The sequence below is a fragment of the Nuphar pumila genome, chromosome 5, assembly GCF_984573655.1.
Source record: "Nuphar pumila chromosome 5, dmNupPumi1.hap1.1, whole genome shotgun sequence".
In the NCBI taxonomy this organism is placed as follows: domain Eukaryota; kingdom Viridiplantae; phylum Streptophyta; class Magnoliopsida; order Nymphaeales; family Nymphaeaceae; genus Nuphar; species Nuphar pumila.
Genome location: NC_143253.1, coordinates 8385426 through 8412570, shown reverse-complemented (window position 1 = coordinate 8412570; position 27145 = coordinate 8385426). Strand labels below are relative to the sequence as shown.

The following is a 27145-nucleotide window of genomic DNA, read 5'->3' as shown; positions in this document are numbered from 1 at the left end:
TTATGATATACTTGAAACAAAATTTCTGTTGCTTCTTTCCTGCTCCTGAATCTGGTTTTTGTATGTCTTTTAATACTTTTCTGTTCTTAATGATAAGAAAATTTGGCATTTTTTCATCTGTTCTTTTTCTTTGCTTTGGAGTTTATGTTTCTTTTGATCGAATACTTTGATCTTGGTGTACAGATGATGCTCTACGGTGGCATATTTGGTTGCTTGTCTCCAATTCTCTCAATTTCGGCTTTTTTTAGTTACAAGTCGCCATTTTTGTACCACAGAGACGAGGTTTTTTCCATGCTTATTTAAGGTTTGTACATCTTATGAAAATATTAAAATCATTGTGACTTTTTCTTCTGTTATGCAGAAGCTGAATGTTGAAAGAGCCAAAATATCAATTCTAACAGATAAACGTGACTATAAAAATGATCTAGATGAGGGTTACAGGCATTCTGATCATTTATTACTAGCAGTTGCTTATGACAAATGGTTCAAGATTCTAACTGAGGTAAAGCTACATATTTCTGATGGTAATAATTATCTTATTTTGCTTTGCTCCAGTTGTACCCTTATATAAGTGAAAAATGTTCTCGTACTTTCACACTTTACAGCCATAAAGCTAGTCTTTACCCTTTCTTTTCTGTGTACAACATATTTGGATATTTCTATGTATAGAGCTAATGAGTCCTTCACATGTAGAAAGGAGAAAAGGCTGCACAGACTTTTTGCAAGGCATCATTCTTGAGTAGCTCGGTGATGTATACAATAAGGTTAAGTGGTTTCTTAATACAGTACTATCTATATTCTGTGTCAATCTTGCCTGGTAATCCATATGTGACCACCTTGAATTTGTTTATTCTAAAGAAAATTCATACTGGATTAATGGGAACTGTACAACCAAGTGGTTTTAGTTGGATAATTCATAATGTCATTGTTTTGCTTAATAGTATGTTGTATTAGCTGCACTTTATTTGTTGTCTCATGGGGAAGAGCCAAGGACTTCAGAACTACAAGATGTTAAGATATGCGTATATACATATCTATGCTTGTACATATATATGATATAGTTATATCATATATATATTTGTATATATACCCTAATGGGCAAATACCCATTAGGGGTATTTTTGTCTTTTCACAGTCATGTAATAGGTTGTGCCCATTAGGGGCACAACAATATTTTTATTATTCTTAGATTAGGTTTTTGTTATTTTGGTTGAGGGCATAAAAGACATTCAGCCTAGTGTCATTGGGACCTCCCCAACGGCTCTATTTGTAGCCGTTGGGGAGTATCCCAATGGCCCTATGGGCCGTTAAGTGTGTATAAATAGGGGAGCTCTCCCCTTGTAAACTCAATGCTTTCTCAAGCATATTGCAATATATTTGCCTTTATTTTTATGTGCTCTCTTGGCCCTTGTGTGGGTGATGTGCATGTGTTTATGTGATTGACTCATAAGTGGTCCTTTGTGATTTGGTCCCTTGTGATTTGGTTGTGTTCTTGTAAGCCCATAAGAGGCACTCCATTGTTCTTGTTCTTATCTCATTACATGGTATCATATCGTAAAGGCCAAAAGAATGAGTGAGAGATTGGTGGAGCATCGGTTCATGGGATCGTTGCATTGGGAAGCACACCATCAAAGTCTTCTACAACAAAGTTACTATATTTTTCTATTCTCTTCTTCTTTCTCTCTTATAAAAATGGTGGATGAAAGAGAAGTGGTCATCTCCATTGCTGTAAGACTCAATGATACTAACCATTGAGTTTTTTTTAAAGAAAGTGATGTTCCTTGAAGTTGTGATCGTGTGAAGGCTTGAAAGCTTGAAAGAATACTTATACTCACCGTTTGTGGTAGAGTATCATCTTCTTTATCTTCCTTTTTTTTCATTTTCTCTCTTCTTCTCTTTATCTCCTCTTTCCCAAAATTGTAAAATGGATGACAATGATAATGTCACCATTAAGCCCATCAAACTCAATGATTCCAACTATGTCACATGGGCTTCAATCATAAAGCATCTTATATGGAGAAAAGGATTATGGGATTAGTGGATGGGACCAATATGGAACCTACACTAATCCTTACAAAGGATGAAGGAGAACCTCTCACGGAGGTAGAAAGGATTAAGGCTATCTCCACTTACGAAAAAAAGTGGAAGGAGTGGAGAATGAGACATGCCAAAATCATATCTTAGCTCATTACAAGCGTTGACATAAAGAAATGCTCAAGTCTTACAAAATTTGAGCATGTAAATGATGCGTGAGATTACCTTAAAAGAATGTATTCTCTTAAAGATATTGCACATGTATGCAATCTACAAATCAAAGTAAGAAATATGGTTCAAGGAGACAAGAGCATTAGGGAGTACTACAATGGCTTGTCGAAATTGTGGGAAGAGTTAGCTCTTCTTGAACCAAAGTGGCATTGTCCACACGATATTGAACTCCACCAAAATCAAATCAATGCAGAGCATTTCTTTTATTTTATTAGTAGATTAAGATCAGAATTTGAATCTACTAAGTCTATTATTCTCCATCGTGGAAAGGTACCTTCAATAGAAGACACAATAGAGGAATTAAGTATGGAAGAAAATAGACTTAAGAGTAGAATCACCAAGTGTGATGACGACTCAGTTCTAGCCGTCTCAAAACCAGGAAACTATGTTAGAGCTTACAAACCCCCTAACTATGGAAAGGGAAATGATGAAAAACAAGGCAATGATTTTGAAAAAAGAAAAATCATGTTATTATTACCATGAACCTGGACATGTGAAAACTCACTATCCAAAATTGAAGAGACCTTATGAGAAAAAGGTTGCCTCCGTCGGGCCACCAAAAGAATCAAGTGAATCTTCCATTAGAAATGTCTCTAGCACAATTGATGGAAGCACTTCAACCTCTACTCATGGGAGCATCTTCATCTATAGGAGTTGCAGTCTCTTCAGTTACCACCTCCGATCCAGGTAAATCTCTATGGCTTCTTGACTCAGGTGCTTCATTTCATATGACCTCAAACATTAATATGTTATCTGAATATCATAACTCAAATGGGTCGAAAGTTTTTAGTGTTGGTGGAACATCACTAGAAATCAAAGCAATAGGAAATTTTGAAAATGTTTTTCAAAACTTAAAAGGTTTTTACATTTTGCAAATTAGGTATATTCTAAAATTAAATCTCAATCTCTTGTCTGTCTCTCAATTAATTGATCATGAATATAACGTTTCCTTCTCCTCTCGTGATTGTCGAGTATAGGATCACCAGTTAGGGAAGCTGATTGGGGAAGGCCATAGAGAAAGAGGCCTATACTACATGGATTTTTTAGAACTTTCCAAGAATACGTTATGTTGTAATGTTCAGAAAAGAGACTTGGATCTATGACTGTAACGCCCCAAAATTTCAAACTTGCGAACCTTTCAGAAAACAGGCAAGAGACTAGAAAAAAATATCTTTCCTCTAGAGTTTGTTCATAAAATCAGCGGAAGACTATTCTTTTGTTAATTCAGAAGGCAAACTGACAACTTTGGGCACGTTAGCTAAAAGAACCAAAACTCACAAAATTCGGATTTTCCAAGGAAAATCCATTACAAACCCAAAACGTCCAGGATGCGAGCTAAGAGCAGGAAGAAGAAGTCTTGAAGCCATATTGCAATTGTGCCATCGCCCGTAGTGTACCTAATCATCACCTGTACCCATAGAATGGGTTAGTTTCGCGAAAAACTAGTAGGTGCACAAGAGCGACTACAGGAAACTGAATTAAGTACATTTAATTCAGTATGCTAAGCAGTTTAAAGCAGATATGCAGTTAAACAGGGAAGCAGTGCAACAGGGTAAGCAGTGCAACAAGGTAAGCGGTTCAAAGCAAGCAAGCAGTGCAAGCGGTAAACGGTGCAAGTGGGTAAGTAAGCAGTGCAAATGCGCAAGTAATGCAAGCGAGTAAGTAAGCAGTGAAAATGTGTAAGTAGTGCAAATGCGTAAGTAATGCAAGCGAGTAAGTAAGCAGTGCAAATGCGTGAGTAGTGCAAACACATAAGTAATGCAAGCGAGTAAGCAGTGCAAATGGAAAAACGTAGCAAGACGATTCATTTGATCTTAGGTTGTGAACCACCACGCAACTAGCTTGTTCTCGTTCCTAGAACGGGGTCTCTACATTTAATCATTATCAGGACATCGTTTGTCGCTCTCACTATTTCTAACAAACTCTTTGTCCTGAACAACCTTAAATTATTCTCATCTCTCAAGGCCTTACGCGGCCACCTGTCACCGATTATGACTCACTAAGGCGTCATACTTTCTCAGAAAAGCCCACCCTTCCGTAGAAGGTCCAAAACATGATCACTATCTCAAATCGCTAACGATCTGATTCTCACATCTGAGTCCTGCATGTAATCATGCTAAAACAGAAAGCCAAAATTATAAATTCATAAATGGCTATCTCAAACAATCTCAGAAGATCATCACCGCTCACCATAACTTTTTATGGTAAGCAAAAACACAAGATCCACGTCGGATCGCTCGGTCCGGGAGATATACGACCTGAAAAGGAATTACCGCCCTAGAGGGTATACCTGGTCTTGGACCATACACTTCCTCACAGGAGTTCACCGTCTTTGCGGCTACCCGTTCGTGAACAGTGTACATCCTCACAGAGATTCTACCGCTCTAGCCGGATTACCCGATTTGGGAAATGTACAACCTCACAAGGAATTCCGCCCTAGATGGTATACCTGGTCTTGGACCATACACTTCCTCACAAGAGTTCACCGTCTTTGCGGCTACCCGTTCGTGGACAGTGTACATCCTCACAGAGATTCTACCACTCTAGCCAGGTCACCTGGTCTTGATCATACATGCCCTCACAGCGAAACCTTTAGGAAGTCGATCTTCAATAAATGTCATATACAATAAAAATCATTGTAATACACGCATCAACACAAATGACCGCTTTCAGAGTCGATAGCCATTATAATAATCAACAAGATCAACGCCGGATCACTTGGTCTGGGAAATGTATAACCTCACAAGGAATTCTGCCTTAGATGGTATACCTGGTCTTGGACCATACACCTCCTCACAGGAGTTCACCGTCTTTGCGGTTATCCGTTCGTGGACAGTGTACATCCTCACAGAGAATCTACCACTCTAGCCGGTTACCTGGTCTTGATCATACACGCCCTCACAGGTAATCCTTTGGAGATCAGGTCCTCAACAGACACCCCCACTCAGTGATACATGCATCAATACAATCGACTGCTCCGAACAATTGACCGCCTTTGGGGTCAGTAGCCACCAATATGGGCACAAGCATGTATATCAACAATATGCATCGTATCACTCCACATGGTAAAACAAAACACACGATCACCCATTCCTCTAATAAGGTTCCATGAACCAAGAACATATTATCTCATACTTCCAACATTTCTTATCATGTGGCATATCAATCATCATCACGCAGAAGCATATAATACTACGCATCGTGTTATTGCCACAAGGAACTTTGCAATCCTCAAATAGGACCTCAAAGCATGCGTAAACGACACATGAGAACACACAGATATGGCAATCCAGCTGATTCTATAGGTGAAGAGTAACTAACTCTATCTGTCAACCAAACAAAACAACTGAATAAGACAAGCACTCATAACAATGCTCGCGATACATACAATTACCATCAAATGGCTCAGTCCATCAGCAAGTAATTAAATTAATCGTAAGGCATAAACCATTGCGTTGCAAGCCATTCATAAGCTATACATAATAAGCAATCATACGGCAACAGTTATATCACAATATGTAAGCATCTTATAAGACAAGCGGCCACATCAATCCTAGTTGCCACGAATTCGTAGATTACGAACTGTATGTAATAACATCAATCATAAGAGATACAAGCCAACAAGTCTACGTTACAATAAGCACCAAGCAGTTCGACCAAGGGGTAAAGCAAGTCACATGCTAATATGTAGCAACTGGCATAATGCTACTATTATAAGCACTTAACTAGTATGAGAAGCTAGTTATTACTCAGCGAAGAATTGCGTAAGCAATTTAACAAACTAGAGTAACTCCTCGATAGGCGAGTACAGCTCAACGAGTAGCATACTGAACTACCGAGCAAGCAAGCAATCGACCAGTGTGAACAAACTTTATGTTTTGATATTACTGGCCTGCGGGTACGCGCAGGCAAAACGTAGAAACAACTGAGACTAGTTCGGGCGTCTGTTATTTTATGTATTTTCAGTAACCCGAATAACTAGTTGAGTCCGCTCCTAAAGGGACGACTTTAGCCCAGAGAGGATTCCCTAAAGGCTGATAAGCAGTGTCACGGATGCATCCAACTTCTGCAGAAGTGTTGAGCTAACTATTGTAGCCCCTTTCCCCTAACTCCAATGACTGGGGAGGTCGAATTATTGTCCGTGGGGTGGTTGTTAAGAACCTATCCATTGGAGTTTTGTACTGCTTTGTCCTCTCTCTTGACAGACAACAAGAAGCGAATGTGTGCGTTAGGGGTTGCTTAACTAATGACCCATCCTATGTTGTGGTCTTTAAACCACTCGAGCATCTTGCCTGTGAAGGCGAATGTGAGGTCATTTTATGTGATTACAGCATTGTGCATTTAGCACTATTCGAGGTCGCACGACCGGCTCATCCGATTATCGTAGTTTTAGCATGTAGTGCACGACTACAAGTACTCTAGGATGAAAGGGGTATAGCTCCTCAATAAGAGCCTCATTAGAAGTGTTTCACAAAGATGTAATGCTTCTCAAACTACACTTTGACATTCTTTATCTTTTGAAACAGCCAGCAGCTTGTGCCAACATTTGGCATGTGATTATATCGAATCTTATCCGCTATCGGGGTATCTACTTGCCTCGCATGACTCGATACCGACCTCGATAGACGAGATACAGGTTTCTCAACAGAACCAGCCAAACACCTCCTTCCAAATGCTTTGATTTGGGCAATCTTTGATGCTTTTGCGCAGCTCCCTAAATCTCAAGTCTACTATGCAGGACTGCGCACACGAAGAGCCAGGATCCTTGTGAAGTATCCTTCTCCTTAGACGAGGATGTATCGCTCGCTCCCGACTGAACTCTTGTCGCAAGAGGAAGAGTGATAGATGTCTTTTGCATCCTCCACGAGGATGCCTCAAACTCGTATGCAATGAGCGAAAACCTGAGCGTCATCTGCAATAGCAAGGCAGTAACACATATGCAAAAGCAAAAGCCTGGGCGCAAAGCGCGACGGCAAAGTAAAGGCTGTAAGTAGGAGTGCAATGCAAAACCTTTGCGCGATGCACGACGGCAAAATAAAGGACTGTAAGCAGGAATGCAACACAAAACCTTTGCGCGATGCGCGACGGCAAAGTAAAGGACTATAAGCAGGAGTGCAACGCAAAACCTTTGCGCGATGCGCGATGACAAAGTAAAGGTTATAAGCAGGAGTGCAACACAAAACCTTTATGCGATGCGCGACGGCAAAGTAAAGGACTGAAAGCAGGAGTGCAATACAAAACCTTTGCGCGATACGCGACGACAAAGTAAAGGACTGTAAGCAGGAGTGCAACGCAAAACCTTTGCGCGATGCGTGACGGCAAAGTAAAGGACAAGGATCGCGAAACCGCGTCCTTGAGTTAAATGCGTACTCGTATAAATATATAAAATAAGTAGAACAGAAGAACAAATAAGTTAGGAGAGGAATAGAAATATAAGGGTAAATTTAAACTTAAAAAAATTGTATACCATATCCCTAAAGTTTAAAATACTTTAAACATATATCATATCCCTAAATACGGGTTGTAAAAGTATCTCTAACAAGATACTACGAACAATATTACAATATTCTTGGAAATAAATGCGTATACAAATGCCCAACACGAACACTTGAAACACTTGTGCACACAATGCACAATACAAACTCACAAATGCACAAATACGAACCCAAAAGTCGTAAGTTTCACTAACACAAGCTTGGGCTATAATCCCAAAGCCTTGAAAAATACAATGGAGGAGAGCCCTTTATATAGGGCTTGGAGAGACCCTTGGAGGGGCTCCCACGTAGTCGTTGGAGCCCCTCCAACGGTCACAAATGTGACCGTTGGAGGGGCCCAACGACTAGTGGTGGCCCCCCCAAGGTACAAAGTACAAAGGGTACAAAAAAGAAAAAAGAGAAAAATAAAAAAGAGAAAAAATACAATACATATTTAAGAAATAAATATGCGTAAAAATGAGAAAAAGACTAAACTACCCCTACGGCTAAATAATAGAAATATATATTTTATATATATAATAAGTAGATACATATATATTAATATATATATATATATATATATATGTGTTACCTTATATATATATAACATTACATGATTTGATTACATAATTTAACACCTCTCCTCAAACTTAGGACAGGATGATCGAAAGTTTGCTAAGAAGGAAGTTGAAGCGCGGAGCACACAAAGCTTTAGTGAAGAATTCCGCCAACTGATATTTTGATGTGTCATATGGAAGGTCAATGACTTCTTTGAGATACACCTCACGAACATAATGACAATCCATTTCTATGTGTTTGGTCCGCTCATGGAAAGTGTGATTCTTAGCAATATAAATCGCACTTTTGTTGTCACAGCATAGCTTGGTGGGCCCTTCTATTGTGATCCTCATATCTTCCAGCAACTGATGGATCCATACAATTTTCATAGTAGTAATCGTCATGGCACGATATTCGGCTTCAGTTAATGATAGAGACACCTTTTGTTGCTTCTTATATCACCATGAAATCAGCGAATCTCCTAAAAACACACAAAAACCAGTGGTGGAGTTACAGTTATTTGGGTTACCTCCCCAATCAGAGTCAGTATATGCAATTAATTTTAAATCAGAGGAAGAGGACAAGAAAACTCTCTTATTTAGAGTGCCCTTTATGTATCTTACGACTCGTAAGATAGCGCTCATGTGAACGGAGGTTGGTGCATGCTGAAACTGGCTTGCTGTATGAACTGCATGTGAGATATCTGGTCTTGTAATACTCAGATACATCAACGATCCTACAAGCTGCCTGTAGGGAGTAGGATCGGAGAGAAAAACACCATCATCAATCTTTATTTTAGCTCCCTACTATAGCAGGAGTTTCACAAACCTTATCATCAGTAATACCTGACCTGTCAATAATCTCAGACGCAAGCTTATTTTGAGACAAAAAATACCCTTTATGAGAGTAAGCTACTTCAATACCCAAAAAATAAGTTAGAAAACCAAGTCAGACATTTCAAATGTATCCTTTAAAATTGATTTTATGCTTTAAACCCCTTTAGAATCACTTTCGGTTATAAGCATATCATCCGCATATAGAAGTAAAATAACAGTCCCTGCATTAGATTTCTTAACAAATAACGCAGTATCAGTAAAGCAAGATGAAAAACCATTTTCTATCATTACAGAGTTAAACCTATCATACCAAGCCTTAGGAGCTTGTTTTAAGCCATAAAGGGTTTTTCTAAGGCGAAGCACCTTCCCTTTGGGAGTCTCCATTCTAGGTGGAGCATCCATGTAAACCTCTTCATTCAAATCACCATTTAGAAAAGCATTCTTAACATCCATTTGATAGATGTTTTATTTGTTGATAGAAGCAGCAGAGATGAGACATCAGACAGTTACCATTCGAGCGATGGGCGCATAAGTTTCTTCATAGTCAATTTCATACTCTTGACTATACCCTTTAGCAACTAATCGAGCTTTGTATCTCTCCAGAGATCCATCGCTCTTAGTCTTAACCTTAAATACCCAATGACAGCCTATGGTTTTCTTTTCAATAGGTAGAGTCTGAAATTCCCATGTCTCTGCTTTCCTAAGAGCAGTGAGTTCATTTTGCATAGCTTCTTGCCATTCTATACATTTTTTAGCTTCCTCAAAATTCCTTGGTTCAAAGTAAGAGTGAATAGCGCTAAGACAAGCCCTATATCTGTGTGAAAAAGAATCAAATGAGACAAACCTAGAGGGTACTCTTCTACTTCTCTCAATTCTTCGTAGATCATCATTTGTTGAACTAGAACTACTAGGTTCATTGTATTTTTCAATAGCACTCCTGAAATTACTTCTATCCCTATGGATATATGTTATAGGTTCTTTTAAATCTTCTTCATTACTATGTTGAGGTACCAAGGGAAGAGGAGGGGAACTATCTTCATTTTCATTGATGTCATTAGGAGTAAAACCATCATCACTATCCTCATTGTCATCATCATGAGCTAACATTTCAAATAGGAAAGAATAATCCATGTTATTTTCACAGGATTCACCTTTTTCAAAACCATTAACATTTTTCAGAAAACTCACATTTCTGGAGACATACAACTTATCATTCTTGATATCATAACAACGAAACCCCTTATGGGTTTCGGAATATCCAAGAAAAACATAGGGGATCGCTTTAGGTGAGAGCTATCGTTCTTATCAATAAGAACAAAGCATTTACAACCAAATATTCGTAATCGACTATAGTCAGGTTCTTTAGTGTAGAGTTTTTCAAAAGGCGAGATATTGTTCAAGCTTTTAGAGGGTAGCCGATTTATCAGATAAACAAATGCAAGAGCAGCTTCAGCCCAAAAACCTTTTGGGATGTTTTGAGAGACCAAAAAAGTTCGGGTTGTCTCTATTATATGTCTATGCTTCCTTTCGGCTAACCCGTTTTGTTGAGGGGTTTTTGGACAAGATCTTTGGTGGAGAATACCATAATTTTCAAGGTAGTTTTTGAAATCATTTGAAAGGTATTCTCCACCTGAGTCAGTTCTAAAATTTTTGAGATTCTCATTAAATTGATTCTTAATCATCATATGATAGGTTTTAAAAGTTGAAAAAACTTCATATTTGTGTTTAAGAAAATAAATTTAACAATATCTCGTATAATCGTCAACAAAAATAACATAATAAACAAATCCACCTTTTGATAAAACTGGTGCCGGACCCCATACATTAGAATGGACAATTTCAAACGGTCTAGTTGTAAACATAGATCTTTGAAAGAAAGGTATTTTTTTCATTTTCCCAAGTATACAATCATTACAGGTGAAATCACTTTTGCATAAACTTTTGACAAAAGGCAAATGGAAAATTTTTACAATATTTGGATGTCCAAGTCTTTTGTGTCATACATTAATATCTTTTTGGACAACATTACAAAAAGGATTCTTTGGAACTTGCAGGAAATCGACATAGTAAAGATCACCCTTCCTAGAGCCTTCCCCAATCAATCTCCCGGACTGGCGATCCTGTATCCAACATTTGTTAGATGATAATTTTATATCACACCCATAATCCGAGAGTTCAGAAATGAAAAGTAAATTTAAATTTAATTTGGGTATAAATCTAATTTTTGGAATAATGAATCCTTGTTTTTCAAAGTTACCCATTCCTTTTACTTCAAGAGAGGTTCCATTCGCGGTTGAAACAAATGATGGAAGGGGATTTTTTGTATACTCGGAAAAAGAATTAAAACTTGGAGTCATATGAAAGGAAGCACCCGAATCCAAAAGCCAAGAAGTCTTACCGGGGGGAGAGGAGGTTGACATGGCCGCACCAGAAGTGGCCCCTTTTAGAAGGGGTTGAAGAGCATCTACAATTTGTTGAAGAGAGAGGGCTTCATTTGAAGATGATGGGCCTTCTTGAGATGTAGTGGTCATGGCAAGAAGCTTTTTTAACTTTGGACACATGGGTTTGATGTTCCCCGGTTCCTTACAAAAGTAGCAAGTAAGCTTGCTATAGTCCCTCCTTCCTCCTTGTCCACTTGGATTTTGGTTTTTGAAATGAGGAGGTTTGTATGTCTTTAAGTTTCCCGGTCTTGAAACGGCATTTACACCTTCATTATCTTCATTATTTGAAGGTGTGGCTAATACACTTGGGGTATTCTTGCTTATACTCATCCGAGTTTCTTCCCCACTTAACTTAGTTAATATATCTTCAAGAGAGAGAGAAGAAAAAGTGGATAAAAGAGAAGATCAGATTTGTTCGAATTCGGGCCTAAGCCCATTCAAAAAATTAAAAAATCTATCTTCTTTCAATTGTTTGTGACGAAGCTCTATGGCTTCACCACTCCATTTGGGTTCGAGCATAGCAAGCTCATCCCAAATACAAGAGAGCTCGACAAAGTACTCTCTAATAGACATTTCTCCTTGTTAAAGCGTTAGCGCCCTCTTTTGGAGATAGTATTTATGAGATAAATCCCTAGAGGTATACATCTTCTCAAGATATTCCTATACTTGAGAAGCCTTCTTGAACTTTATGATATTTGCATTCATTCTCGTTTCTATGGATGAAAATATCTAAGAGAGGATTTTAAAATTCCTCATTTCCCATTCTTCATGCTTTTTCGTATATTCTTCAAGGGCCTTGGTTCTTTCATCTCTTTCAAGAATCTTTATCTTTCCTCCTATTAAAGTTATCTTGGGTTCCGGTTCGGGAATCGAGCCTTGGACATAGCCCCAAAACCCTTTTCCTTTGATGTGAGCTTCCATGTTACCGACCCAAACATGATAGTTGGACCCATTGAGTTTGAACCCAAGAGAGAAATGGGAGTCTTTTTCACCCATTAGAGAGGAGAGATTATGAAAAACAATACATACCTCAAAGGCTTTTCAACTCTTTCTTGACACAAGAGGCTTCTAAAATATTGCCTGAAGCCTCCAAACTCCAATAGCTTGAAGGCATGTTTTTTGAGGCACTTCAAAAGAGAAGAAACGCACGATCCTCCTTCTTCAAACGAGACTCTAATACCATGTAAAATATCTCCAACAAGATACTACGAACAATATTACAATATTCTTGGAAATAAATGTGTATACAAACGCCCAACATGAACACTTGAAACACTTGTGCACACAATGCACAACACAAACTCACAAATGCACAAATACGAACCCAAAAGTCATAAGTTTCACTAACACAAGCTTGGGCTATAATCCCAAAGCCTTGAAAAATACAATGGCGGAGAGCCCTTTATATAGGGCTTGGAGAGACCCTTGGAGGGGCTCCCACATAGTCGTTGGAGCCCCTCCAACGGTCACAAATGTGACCGTTGGAGGGGTACAAAGTACAAAGGGTACAAAAAAGAAAAAAGAGAAAAATAAAAATAAAAAGGGAAAAAATACAATACATATTCAAGAAATGAATATGCGCAAAAATGAGAAAAAGACTAAACTACTCCTATGACTAAATAATAGAAATATATATTTTATATATATAATAAGTAGATACATATACATGTATATTAATATATGTATATGTATTACCTTATATATATAAAATATATATATATAACATTACATGATTTGATTACATAATTTAACAATTACTAGAATATGTGAACTGGAGCTATGCTATCACCTGAACCACAGTTTTTTGGGTATCCAACCATATGGATGCTATCTACATGCTTGGTTTTATAGGGACCATCTCTTCAATCATCTGATTATGATACATAAGCAAGATATTTTAGGACTTTAAAATCAACTGCTCATAATCTTCATAAATATTCAAGCAGCCAAAAATCGTATTTTCATTGAAAAAACACAGTCTAACAGTCAATTCCTATCAAATTCACCATGTCAAACACATCTGCATGGTTGGATTTTTAAAAGGAGTGTTGGAAATTCCCAGTTCGCATAGTAGTTTTCATATTCTAGTGGTCCCCCTCAAAACAAGAATGTTGCAACACTAAATGAGAAAGATGATAGGTGATTGATCATCCATGATCCCCTAACTGGTGATAGCGGCATTTTATTACTTCAAGACACACATGCACACATATGCACACGTGTACAAAGGTTTGCAATTCCCCCTCTACACTATGGTTAATTTTTCTTGATCTTGCTTAGGTTTACAAAATGCCAAATGTCACCCTCTGGCTTTCACCATTATTCTGTGTCCTTGCAGGCTGACATAAGAAAATACATTAGAGTCGGTATTTGCTTGTTATTTGGCTATTGATCAATATAGTATACAATAGGAATGGCTAGATGTCCTAGTATACAATAAAATTATTAGAGTGACCTCAAAATATATATAATACTACTAATGACAATATGGACAAAAGGACGAAAAGTGCCTCCCCTACACTATATATATGTATACACTAGTCCATATATTATTTTGACTCTTCAAACTCTACTTTCATTAGTTTAGAACATGGATAGTTTTTCTTTTTCTTTTTTTAATTCAATGTAACTTCTTGTGCAAAATGGGAATTATGTATCTTCATGACTTTATGTTCTCTTATGGTGGTTGCCTTTATTTTGTAATTGTTTTCAACTATTTATTGCATCCGTTTAGCATGTTTTTTGTGGGACACATCCTCTTCCAATATGTGTGATCCTGCTGGTTCCACTAATTTTTTTTAAAATAATTGATAGATTCCATAGTCTTGATTTTATCTAGGCTTTTGGCACATGGAAAACACTAAAATATCATATGAATAGCCATTTTATTGTCCTTCATTCTAAACCATGGTCTAGCTGATCTAATTTTAATAATCTAACAGGGACATGCGCATACAATTTGGAAATTTATTGGCTGATATTGGACTTATTAACCTACCTAAGGTATAATCCTCGCATTTTTCTTTTTTTTTACCAAAAACTTTCTAATTGTTCATATCGATTTTCTAAGTTCTGTTTGTTACATCTCCTCTGATGATTTTATTGTATTCCTTGTTTTATTGCTTCCATAGTCTGATAATTTTATCATATTTCTTGTTTTGTTGCCTCCTGCCAAAATTTTGGTGGAAGATGTTGAATTTGGTACTAATTGCATAGATGATGAAACCTAAGTTTTCATTTATTATATACACCTTTTGCAGCATGTTTTTGGAAGATAAGTTCTAAGAGTTCAATTAGTACATCAGGGATCTGTTACACGACATATATATATGTATGTATTACAGGCGATCATAGATTCAATTGACCTGGGATCTTATTGGTACGAGTCGTTTTGACTCAAATCTAACATTGTAGATGTGTTTAGCATGGTTGATTTGTTGGCCGTCAATTCTTAGATGTTTTTTTATGTTTTTTTTTTAATTAAGAAATTTTGTACAGCCGTCGATTGTTGAATCAACAGAAGAACTTGCTTACACGTCGGAATCTGGTGATCCAAAAGCTGATCCCCACTAAGTGAACCATGTAGATCACATTTATAAGGTTAGATTTACCCAAAAAAAATTTGAAACTCTAGTTCGATTGTACATACAATCGACTGTAGACTATATATTATGTGTGTGAAAAGCTTTGGAAAATGACTTTTAAGAAAAAATCATGATAATATTGGAATAAGTTCATTTTAATTTTTAGTATATTGTGATATTCTCATTTTTATTTTTAGAACATATAGAAAAGGATAAATCGAAAAATGGGAGACTTGGTGACTGCATGTATAGTCACACACACGCACACTATATATGTATATGTTTGTATGTATGTGAAGAAAATATATTTGCCACGATCATTCGTACATGCAATCTAGTAGAAAATGCTATTTTTTCATGTTTTTTCAAATTTTGTGTTAATCTTTAGCATTACCTATGTGATCTACATAGGTTCTTTAGTAGAAAACAAGTTTTGGATCATGTCTTTGCAACATGTAGGCAGGTTTTTCAAGGTATTCAAAATCAATGGCCCACTATGTATTGAAATTTCATGAGTCAAAAAATTATATTTTTAATTCAGAAAAAGATGATCCAAGGTGCAGTCTCTAGCAAACAAACCATTCTGGGAACATCTATCAGCTCAGATTGAGTGGATCCAACTTGCACCTATGATTTTCCAACGAGATTGAGTGGAAGTCAAAAGCATTGTTTTTTGTTTAGTGGTGAATCTTTGTAGTTTGTGGGATCATAATGGAACTAAGTTGGAGCTTAGTTCTAAATTTCAAGCATATTTTGACCAAGTTTTGTTATTTCTCAAGTAGGTTGGTCAAATCCAAGTCGATGCATCCTCTAGTCCATATGGAACATAGGTGGGTCTTGGTGGGATCCATGTGGGTTCGGATCTGATTCAAGTTGATCCACATGAACCGATTCAGCTGTTCTGGTGGGCCCAAATGGGCCCTGGTTGGGCCCACATTTCTGAGTTTTGCCTAGTTGGATCTGTTAGGGATCCAAGATCCAATATATATTTGTACACATGGCTGTATGTAGTTTGGTATTTATGTTGTGCATTAAGGGTATACCGGTCATTCAAGTTAGATCTAGGCTGTATTTACTTTGTTGTTGGTGATGCAAATGGGTCGGATCTAGGATGGGGATTTTGCAATTTTTGGTTGTTCCAGATCTGATTCCCCATGTGTTTAGTTGATACTGATCCAAACCGTTTTCATCCCTATATTCTGTTTAGTGTAAGGCACTTCGATTATTGTAAAATATGAGTTACTTAATAGAGGTTGACCTCAACTCCAGTTTTGACATTACCTTCATGGTCAGGAGGGTTCGTTGTAACGCCCCTAAATTTGAAACTTATAAACCTTTCTAAAAAGTTCAAAACACTAGAAAATTCTTTTCTTATCAGAGTTTTGTTTAACAAATCAGCGAAAACGATTTTTATTTTTGAAAGATGAAAGGCAAGTTGACAACCTTGGGTGCATTAGCATAAAAATCTACATTTCCAAACACATATAACTTGCTAACCATTTTAATAAACTATTTGTAGTAGAAGTAACTTTAAGTTGTACAAAATTAGGATTTCCTGAGGAAACGCTTGCCAAAAACCAAAACGTTCAGGACGCGAGCTGCTAGAAGAAACAGTGGGATCTCGAACCGTCTCGCAATCACGTTATCGCATGTCTCGCAACCTATTCATCACCTGTACCCATGAAATGGGTCGGTTTCACGAAAAATTGGTAGGTACATAAATAAAACAATATATAACAGAATTAAGTATATGGATTTAATTCTATCATGCTTAGCAGTTTATACAAGTGAAAAACTATATAAGCAGTTCATCAACACAAGTAAAATGCTACAATTAGCATAAGCAACAATTAACAAATAGTACACAACAAACAAAAAGTGAACAAGATAACTTTTGTTTTGATACTTAGCTGGCATGTAGGTACGCGCAAGGCACGAATCGTAAAAACAACTGAGACTAGTTCGGGGGTCTATTATGACATGTATTTTCAAATACTTCGAATAGCTAGTTGAGTCTACTTTTAATGGGACAGTCGGTGACAGAATGAGGATTCCCCAAAGGCATACGTAAACAATGGATGCATCCTACTTCTGCAGAAGTCTGTGGGATCTACCACCTTGGATAATCTCTAGTAGTCCCGTCCTCTAACTCCGATGACTGGGGATACCGAGTCATTGCCCGAGGGGTGGTTGTTAACAACCTATCCATCGGAGTTTTTGTATCATCTCATCCTCTCTCTTGACAGGAAACAACAAGTCGAATGAGTGCTTCAGGTTTTATTTAACTGAAGACTCATTCTGCATGCTCTGGTCTTTTTTGACCCAATTCGAGCATCTTGCCGGTGAAGACGAGTTATCACTATTTATTTGATTACAACATTGTGCCATTAGCACGATTCGAGGTCACATGACCGTCTCATCCGATCATCATAGTACTGACATGGCCCGCATGTTTACAAGTATGCTACGACGAAACGGGTATAGGTTTCACAAAAAAGAAACTCCAACACTAAGTTTCGCAAAGATGTAATGTAAAGCAAAAACTCCTTTTAGATGTTTTATCTTTTGAAACTGAAGTACAACATTTGTGCTATTTGCATGCTATGAGATTGCCACTGATCTCTCGTCCGTTTATCATAGTATCTGTATGCAGCGCATGACTTTATACTAGTTTTGATAAACAGGATACGGGTTTCTCAAAAGAATCCCGCCCAAACACATGTTTGTACCCATAAACTAGGGTTATCCAAGTCGTATCGGATACGCAAACAGAGGCAGTAAAAACCTCTCTCCCATTTTAGTGTAAGAATCAAACTTTTGTCAAAATCTAGAAATGATGGTTATTTATTAGGGAAAGCACAAGGGAAGTGAGGGAGAAGCATGAGAGGACATATAGGAAGCATGTAGGAAACATAAATAAAGTGTACAGGAAGCATAGGAGAAACGTGGGAGGGCGAATCGCGATTTCCATTTCCAGCAAGTTTCGGAAGTGAGTTTCCAGGAAGCATGCTTACCACCTATCTAAGAAGCTTCCGGTAATTCTGGTTAAGTCCATCATGGATCAATTAGCAGCCGCAAACACTCTTTGCAAATCATGATTTATGCATGCAAACTGTGAGAGGACTTGGTTCAAAATACAACATATTTGTGACTAGGTAGTCTGGACGGTTACTCAAGCCATTTTTCATGAGTTGTACATGAAGTTGTTAGAGTATGGGCCTATGTTTAACATTTCTTGATCTGCATGTAAAAGTGAAAAGCCAGCCTCAGCAAGAAGTCTTGGTTGCCTCCACCTCACCTAATATAAATGCAGGGTGTCGAGAAGGCATTGGGAAAGCAAAACATGCTGGTGGCTTTGGTGGACGAGGTGCAGATATTCTTCTTACTCGCTTAACGAGGCCCCAGAACATTGTCAAATGTATGGTAAACAGGGGCATACTCACTCCAAGAACTTTCAATAATATAATGTCATGTATTGTCACTGACAATGCAGCCTCCAACATTATTCTAGCATAATCTCAAGTCTCCTGCAGTATAAATAGCAGTCCCTGTTGTCATATTTAATGTTTTGCATCATGTATCAATGAAAGCCTAATCTCAAGTCTCTGTGTGGTGTGTGTGTGTGTAGTTGGCTGTACATATTATCTAGTTGGAAACATTATATTGTCGATCACTCCTTTTAGTTTTTCTTTTTTTTCATCTGACCCTACAGATATGTTCTACATTGTTTATTTAGTAGAAAACTGGCTTTCAGATATTGAGATTGTGATGGGTGTAGGTTTTTGAAGGGCTTCAAAAATCAGTGACCCATAATATACAACAATTCACGATTTAAAAAGTCACCTTTACATGATCCAAGGTCTGATCCCTTGCAAACTCTGTTTTGAACACATCTGTGGTGGCGTTGTCAAAGGATCAGACTTTGATCTGATATCCGGCTGAATCCAAGTCCGAGTAAAGAAAATCAGATCCGATTAATAATCGGATTCAGATTCAGTATGCAGATTTGCATTTGAATTCGAGTCCAAACTGAATCCGAGTCCGATGAATTATCCAAACTGATTAATAAAATTGCTAGGCTTCAGATTCCGTATTGTCTTTTTCACTTCGAATCCGAATCCAATTAGGCTAATCCAGTAAGGTGTTTGTGTGTGTGTGTATATATATATATATAGCCTTTTATTTTTTTTCGATGTGTTCTTTATTGGTTAAGCCTCCATACAAAATATGGAATAAATGCTTGAAGTACCTTAAAGAATAAGGATTAGTTATTGAAATCTCTTACAGGGAGGTAACCGTGTACACGTTATACAAGCACTTTATCCACCAAAAGCTTCCTGGATACGAAATGGCAAGGGATGAAAGTATGCTTTGATACACTCAGGAATACCAAGTTGTCTTAATGGTACTGTTGAAGATACTATGCTTTCGCATGCCCAGGAAGTTATTAAAGCATGATGCCACCAACAAGCGTCTAATATATAAATTGGCCAACCTAAGTATGATTATGATTGCTGTGAATACTAGTAAGTTTTCTGAAATCTTAGTCTCTTGTTGTCATAATGGCAGGGTGAATTTTGTTCAAGGTCATCAATTGCCAAATAACTAGGCAGGTCGTTACAAGTGATGGTGTTCACATTTAATTGTGACTTATACAATATTCTTTTGTCCATGCCTTTTCACTGGCATTCTTGATTTTCTTAAGTTGTTGTATACCAATGGAGATTGATCTTTTGAGTTCCCCACGTTATGACCTTAGACACACTACATTAGAAGTATGCCATGTTGCTGCATATATTCTCGAGGGAAGAGTGGAGTTTCTACGACTAATATGCATGTCTTAATGTGTTTTTATTTCTTAATTTTCATAGTGTCTTGAATGTATTGGCTTCTTTGCAACAGACTGATGGAAGAATGAAAGCAAAACTTGACAGCTGGTTGAATGATTCATCTCAACCTTTCAATTTGTATTCACACCATTCTTCCGTACTTAAGGTAAATACAGCATTTTATGATCCATTGCTAGTTGCTCACTAGTTAATGTTGATTTAGTTTATGATTTTCCTAACGTATTCTAGAATTTAGATTGCATCCTTTGTCGCATAGTGTTGCATATTGTAACTTGTTAATTAGGTAATGTAATAATGAAGGCAAAACTTGACAGCTGGCTGAAGGATTCTTTCATCAAAGCATGTTGGTGTGATTTTTCTTGCATGTTTATGTGCATCTATGTGTACCATCTTGTGTTACAATATAGTTACTTCATACTTGTTAATTAATGTATTGGTTGAAATTCCATCTTGATCATTCATTTATACCTGATGTAATGTTATTGTATTTCATTAGTGATTTATTTTTTCCAATAGACTATCTGTGCTTTCCATTTAGCATTTCTCTGCCATAATTGCATATTAAGGAGTTCTTGTTCACATCTTTATATGGATCTCTTTTTTCTTTATCCTTAAATGCCTTTTTACTAGTCCTATTTGTAACTAATTAAGATTCTGCTAGAAATATTCAGCCTTTGCTTGTGTACAAATGCATCCTACTTAACAAAATAATATTTTGGCTCTGTTTGGATGACATAGGATAAAACTTGGTTTACAGAAAACCATGTTTTGCCTTAAAACCAGGTTCTTAGTAACCTCATTTTGCCGAAAACATGGTTTCTTTGGGCACCAAAAAACTGGTTCTTCAAGTTCTGGAAATGAAATGTTGACATTTAAATATCACCACTTAAAGTCCACCAACAAACACACAAGTGGATAATTAACAAGGGAAAACTCACAATGGAGTCCACACACAACCCACAAAGGGGTATCCTCAAAAAACCCACACAAGGGTCACACGAGACATAAAATAATAATGTTTTATTGATAAAGAAATGCAATAATCCATTACATACAAATAGGGGAGTCTTTTATATACATCATGGAGGCTCATAGAGCCGTTGGACTAGCTCCAACGACTCCAAGCCCTCTAGTCAACTCGAGTTGACTAGATTCAAAAAGAAGAAAAATAAAATAAAAGAAATAATTTATTTATAATAAACAAATATATATATTCATAATGTATATATATTTATACATATATATGTAGATACGTATCCCTATATATATATACACATGTTTTAACACTCCTCAAACTTACGGTACGATAACCGAAAGTTTGTCTAAGAGAAAGTGAAAACGAAGAGTTGCGAGAGGTTTGGTGAAAAAGTTTGTCAACTGGTACTCGAATGTAATATATGGTAGATCAATAGTGTCATTCAGATACTCCTCTCAAACATAGTGACAGTCAATCTCTCTGTGTTTGGTGCATTGGTGAAAGGTCCGGTTGTTGGCAATGTAGATGAAACTTTTGTTGTCACCTGATGTCTGAACTCCCAAGTCGACCAGCAATCTTCGAAGCTATACTACTTTGATCGGTGTTGTAGCCTTGTCCCAGTATTCAACTTCAATAGAAAAAAGGAAAACCTTTTGTTGCTTCTTGCATCGACATGAAATTAGAGATTCTCCTAAGAAAATACAAAAACCTTTAGTTGAATGTCTGTTATTGGAATAAACTCCGCAATCAACATCAGTATAGGCAGTTAAATCCAAGGTAGATGAAGCAGATAAGAAGTCTTTGATAAATTAAATACTTAATATTATCTAATAATACGCAAAATAACTCTCATACGAACAAAAGTGGGATCATGCTGAAATTGACTAGCTATGTGTACAACATGTGCTATGTCAGGTCTAGTGATTGAGAGATAAGAAAAAGCTTCAATTAGTTGTCTGTAGGGCGTAGGATTGTAGGTCGTAGGATCTGCAAATCGTTCTCCATCTTCAATTCTCATTTTCGCATTGACAATCTCTTGAATATAAACTTTCTTGTCTTCTGTGATACCAAACCTGGAAACAATATCAAAGGCAAACTTAAATCGAGACAATAGATAACCTCTAAGAGAATAAACAACTTTAATCCCTAGAAAGTATTTTAAAAAACCTAAATCAGTTATTTCAAAATGATTTTTAAGAAGTTTTTTAATGTTTTCAACTCCTTGCTTATCTCCCCTGGCGATGATCGTGTCGTCCACATAGAGAAGAAGAAACAACTTAACAAATAATGCAGTGTCAGACAAACAAGATCAAAATCCAATATCAAGCATGACCCGACTAAACCTATCATACCAGGCTTTCGGTGCTCGTTTAAGAAATTAAGATCATAAAGAGCAACTAAGCATAGCAAGGTTGGTAATAGAAGATTCATTTGTACCAGAGATTGGCTTATGGTATTGGCATTGGAGTACTTGAGGAACGGGATATAGAAGAAATTTACAGAACGCTGCCTGTTCGCAATGAATTTTTAGGGTCATTGCTGAATTTAGTTCTGATTGGATTTCATGCATTTGACTATGTTAAGCATTTTCTCTCATGTTGCAGTAGAATGTTGGCCTAGATTATGAATCCAAACGAGGCTACATTGGTTTTGAGTACTATGGTCGCACAGTGAGCATTAAGATCCTTCCTGTAGGAGTCTACATGGGGCAACTTGAGTCGGTTTTTGCTCATGGAGACTCCATTTTCCTAAGTTCTGTCAATGGAAGATGGACTGTTAAGCAAAATGGTTGTCCTATGATTCTGCACTTGTCATTGGGCAAAGGAAAACTGATGAGCATATACTTGCTACTAGATACCAACTATCACATCCAACACTCATCTTTGACGCAAGCTTGGGAATCATCAGACCTTGTTATGGCTGCTTGTGGGCGTGGATTATTCATTTTTTATTTTCTTGAGGAAGTCATGCAGTTTGTGCGCAGTGGTTTTGCAAGCATAACAAACATGAGAGAAGTGATTGGGCCTGATAACTTATACTGCCCCTCTTTTGATTATGTGGCGTCGTGTGTACTTATCTCTAGAGATCGCCCTGAATCTATGCATGGTTCGCTGACATATATGTAGAAACACACACACACACACACACACACACATATATATATATATAGTTATTCCAGAATAAGCTTCAAAAAGAAGGGAAAAACATTAACTTTCACCATGGATCCTAGAGTAAATATTCAGATTTACTCTTTTCTCATGGTTTTTCACTAAAATATTGCATGGAATACAAATCCATGCTCTTTCTCATTCGAAGCAAGAGAGAAACCTGTACCTTACATAAAGATTGAAAAGTTGAAAAAATTAATTAACTCCAATTTAAAGGTTTCTAATGAATTTAAAGTTGAAAAAATCGTTGGGCATGGATTTGAATTTGGATATGGATCTCGATCCAAGATCTAAAACCATCTCCAAAAATTCAAATGGGTCTTGGGCTGGATCAAATCCAGATTAATATGGGTCTTGGATAGAGTCCAAATCCATATTAATTTGGATCAAATCCATCAGATCCGGTCTGATCCAAATCTAGATCTAAACCGACAAACTGCTCTTTTTTTTGAAAAAACGCGATTTTCGGGCCAAACGTAGCCCGAATTTAGAAAAGTAAAATATTGTTACGCTCAAAAATTCGAGATGCATCCAACGATATATAACTCGAATTTCGCCTCTAAAATTCGTTCGAAAATAACCCAAATTTCGCTTAAATTTTTCTTGAATTTAAAGGTCAAAAATAAAACTCTTTCTCACATTTTAAGTGGCTCGTTTAGGCCTTGAAAATGAGACATGGGCCATGCTCAGTCTCAAAAGCATTGGCCTAAAATCGAGAATCTACCAATTATTCTTTTATACTTGGCCAAATTTTTGAAAAATCTCAAATTTAACTAAGTGTAAAAATACGCGATATTACAGAGAGTGTAAAAACCCGAAAAAAAAATTTGTTTGGATCCGGGCCGGATCCGGACCCAGATCCGACCCGGGTGATAAGTTGGTTGCGTGCTTTTAAAAGTTTTTACCGCTGATGGACACCAAACATTGACATGTTATCCGAATGTCATAACTCAAATTGGTCAAATGTTTTTACCGCTGATGGAACATCTCTTGAAATCAAAGGAATAAAAAAATTTGAAAATATTTTTTAAAACTCAAAAAGGTTTTGTATTCCACAAGTTAGATATATTCCTAAACTTAACCTAAATCTTTTATCTGTCTCGTAATTGTCTGACCATGGATGTAATGTTTTCTTTTCCTCTCGTGGATGTCGAGTGCAGGATCACCAGTCGGGGAAGCTGATTAGGAAAGGCCATAGAGAAGGAGGCTTGTACTAAATGGATTTTTTGGAAATACCCAAGAATACATTATGTTGTAATGTTCAAAAAATAGACTTGAATCTATGTCACAAGCAACTTGGTCATCCTAGTGTATCCAAGTTTCATTTTTTTCCAAAGATGACTTTTTTTTAAAATTTTGAAACCTTTACATGTGAAAAATGTATTCTTGAAAAAATGAAAAGATTACATTTTCAAGAAAGAATTTTTGTCTCTTCACAACCACTTGAGTTAATACATTCGGATGTATGGGGACCTGCACCTGTTATATCAGAAGGTGGTTTTATATATTATATAATTTTTGTAGATGACTTCATAATACATACTTGGATCTATTTTCTTAAACATAAATCTGAAGTTTTCTCACACTTTCAAATATTTCATAATCTTGTTAGAAATCAATTTAAAAATGATATTTCAATTTTTTGCACCGATTCAGGAGGAGAATTTATATCAAAAGAATTTAAAGATTATTTGAATCTATATGGTATTACGCATCAAAGATCGTGTCCCTATACTCCTCAACAAAACATTTTAGCAGAAAGAAAACATAGACATATTATAGAAACAACAAGAACCTTACTCATTACACATCAAATACCAAAGACTTTTTGGGTTTAAGCCACTCTAACTACAATTCATCTTATCAACAGAATTCCATTTTCTTTATTAAATAATATATCTTCTGTTGAAAAACTTTTTAAACAAATTTCAGATTATTCTAGGGTTTTCGGGTGCAAATTTTTGTTTTTTCTGACAAAAATGACAAACTCTCACCTCATGCTATCTCTTATGCCTTTTTAGGATATGCAAGTCATCAAAAAGGTTATAAATGTTTTGATCTTAAAACTAAAAAGTTATATGTATTAAGGAATGTGTCCTTAGAAAAGGAAAGTTTTTTTTTAAAGTGAAAACTCCAGGGAATTAGATGAGTATTTGTTTCTGTTGGACTTAATTCCAAAAATTGATTAAGGTGATATCGATGAAAGTCAAGATCAAAATGACACGACAAATACAGAATCATTTAGTGATCATCAAGATTGTATTCAATACTCTAGGCAAGGTAATTTAGAAAAACCATCTGCTCTCAAAAAATATACTAAAGAACAGGAACAAGTGTCAATCAGAAAGTCATCTAGAGCGTCCAAAGTTTCCAAAAAATTTGTGTCCTATGAGTCTTTTCACCAAAATGTCAAGCCTACATTGCCTTAATACACTTCTACGTAGAACCTTCTAACTATGCTATAGCAAATGAACAATTTGAATGGGTCGAAGCAATGACAGCAGAATTAAAGGCATTAGAAAAAATAAATACTTAGACTATTCAAGATATTCCACCAGGTAAAAAGCCTATAGGTTGTCGATGGGTGTATAAAGTTAAAACCAAGAGTGACGGCACTCTTGAGAGGTTTAAAGCCTGATTATTTGCCAAAGGCTATTCCCAAGAATATGGAATAGACTATGAAGAGACTTTTGCTCCAGTTGCTAGAATGACCACAGTTAGGATCTTGATAGCTCTAGCTTCTTCAAAGAAATGGCATATTTGGGTGCGTTTGTTTTGTGCACAGACTCGGACCTGGCTATGATAAATTGGCAACTCAAGCCACTAAGTGTATGTTTATAGGCTATCCCAAAAATCAAAGGGGTATCGATGTTATGATCCGATTTCTCGTCGGGAGTATGTCAGTGCGGATGTATCTTTCTTGGAGTCTCTTCCATATTATTTCAGTACTGGTGCTAGGATGCAGGCTGATCAAGATGACTCCTTTCCTCTTCCTATTCCTCTTTTTCCCTTGGAATCGGTGCCCCCATTACCGAATACAAATCCACCTCCCACTCCACCTACCCCACGGTTTCACAATCCTCCATTGGTGTATGTGCATAGAGCTCCACCTCCTCCAGTGACTCCATCTTCTTCTTCTCCTGAGGTAAGTGCTCCTGATAGCAACGACATTCATGTTAATGATAACAGGCCAATCGCTCTACGAAAGCGGACACGACAATGTACCTTATATCCTATGTCTCAGTTTGTGTCAAAGGCCAAAATTGGTAATCAAATGAAAGCATTTATTTCAGCCTTATCTGCTGAAACTATTCCTTTGAGATATCAATAGGCAGTACTTGATAGCAGCCTGGAAGCAGGCTATGCAAGATGAAATGGATGCTTTACTGTCTCAACAGACATGGGACCTTGTTGATCCCCCAATGGATACGGATATTGTTGGATGCAAATGGGTATATACCATTAAGTACAACTTTGATGGTTCAATTGAAAGATATAAGGCCAGGTTAGTAGCAAAAGGTTATACTCAGACATATGGTGTTGATTTCTTTGAGACATTTTTGTAACGCCCCAAAATTTCAAACATGTGAACCTTTTAGAAAACAGGCAAGAGACTAGAAAAAATCTCTTTCCTTCAGAGTTTGTTTATGAAATCAGTGGAAGACTATTCTTTTATTAAATTCAGAAAGGCAAGCTGACAACCTTGGGCACGTTAGCTAAAAGAATCAAAACGCACAATCCATGTTACTTGCAAAACACTTGGAAAATCCACTTTCATTTAAGAAGTTCCCCAAATAGTACAAAATTCGGATATCCCAAGGAAAATCCGTTACAAAACCCAAAACGTCCAGGACGCGAGCTAAAAGCAGGAAGAGGAAATCTTGAAGCCATCTTGCAATCGGGCCATCGCCCGTGGTGTATCTAATCATCACCTGTACCCATAGAATGGGTTAGTTTCGCGAAAAACTAGTAGGTGCACAAGAGAGACTACAA

The 27145-nt window shown here is 37.0% G+C and overlaps 1 protein-coding gene across 7 annotated transcripts in view; it reads left to right on the top strand.

Moving 5' to 3' along the window:
* The window catches only part of LOC149836674 (RNA helicase family protein), a 307604-nt gene that overhangs the window by 240093 nt on the left and 40366 nt on the right, over positions 1-27145 (top strand). For 5 of the 7 annotated variants that reach the window (XM_090005515.1, XM_090005514.1, XM_090005516.1 and 2 more), the window contains 5 exons: positions 184-282; positions 362-502; positions 694-764; positions 14517-14577; positions 20061-20153. In XM_090005515.1, the coding sequence (XP_089861641.1) occupies positions 184-282; positions 362-502; positions 694-764; positions 14517-14577; positions 20061-20153 (465 nt within the window). Of the gene's footprint in view, positions 1-183; positions 283-361; positions 503-693; positions 765-14516; positions 14578-19426; positions 19469-20060; positions 20154-27145 lie in introns of those variants that run through there. The other 2 variants (XR_016431827.1, XM_090005518.1) reach the window with 2 other exon arrangements.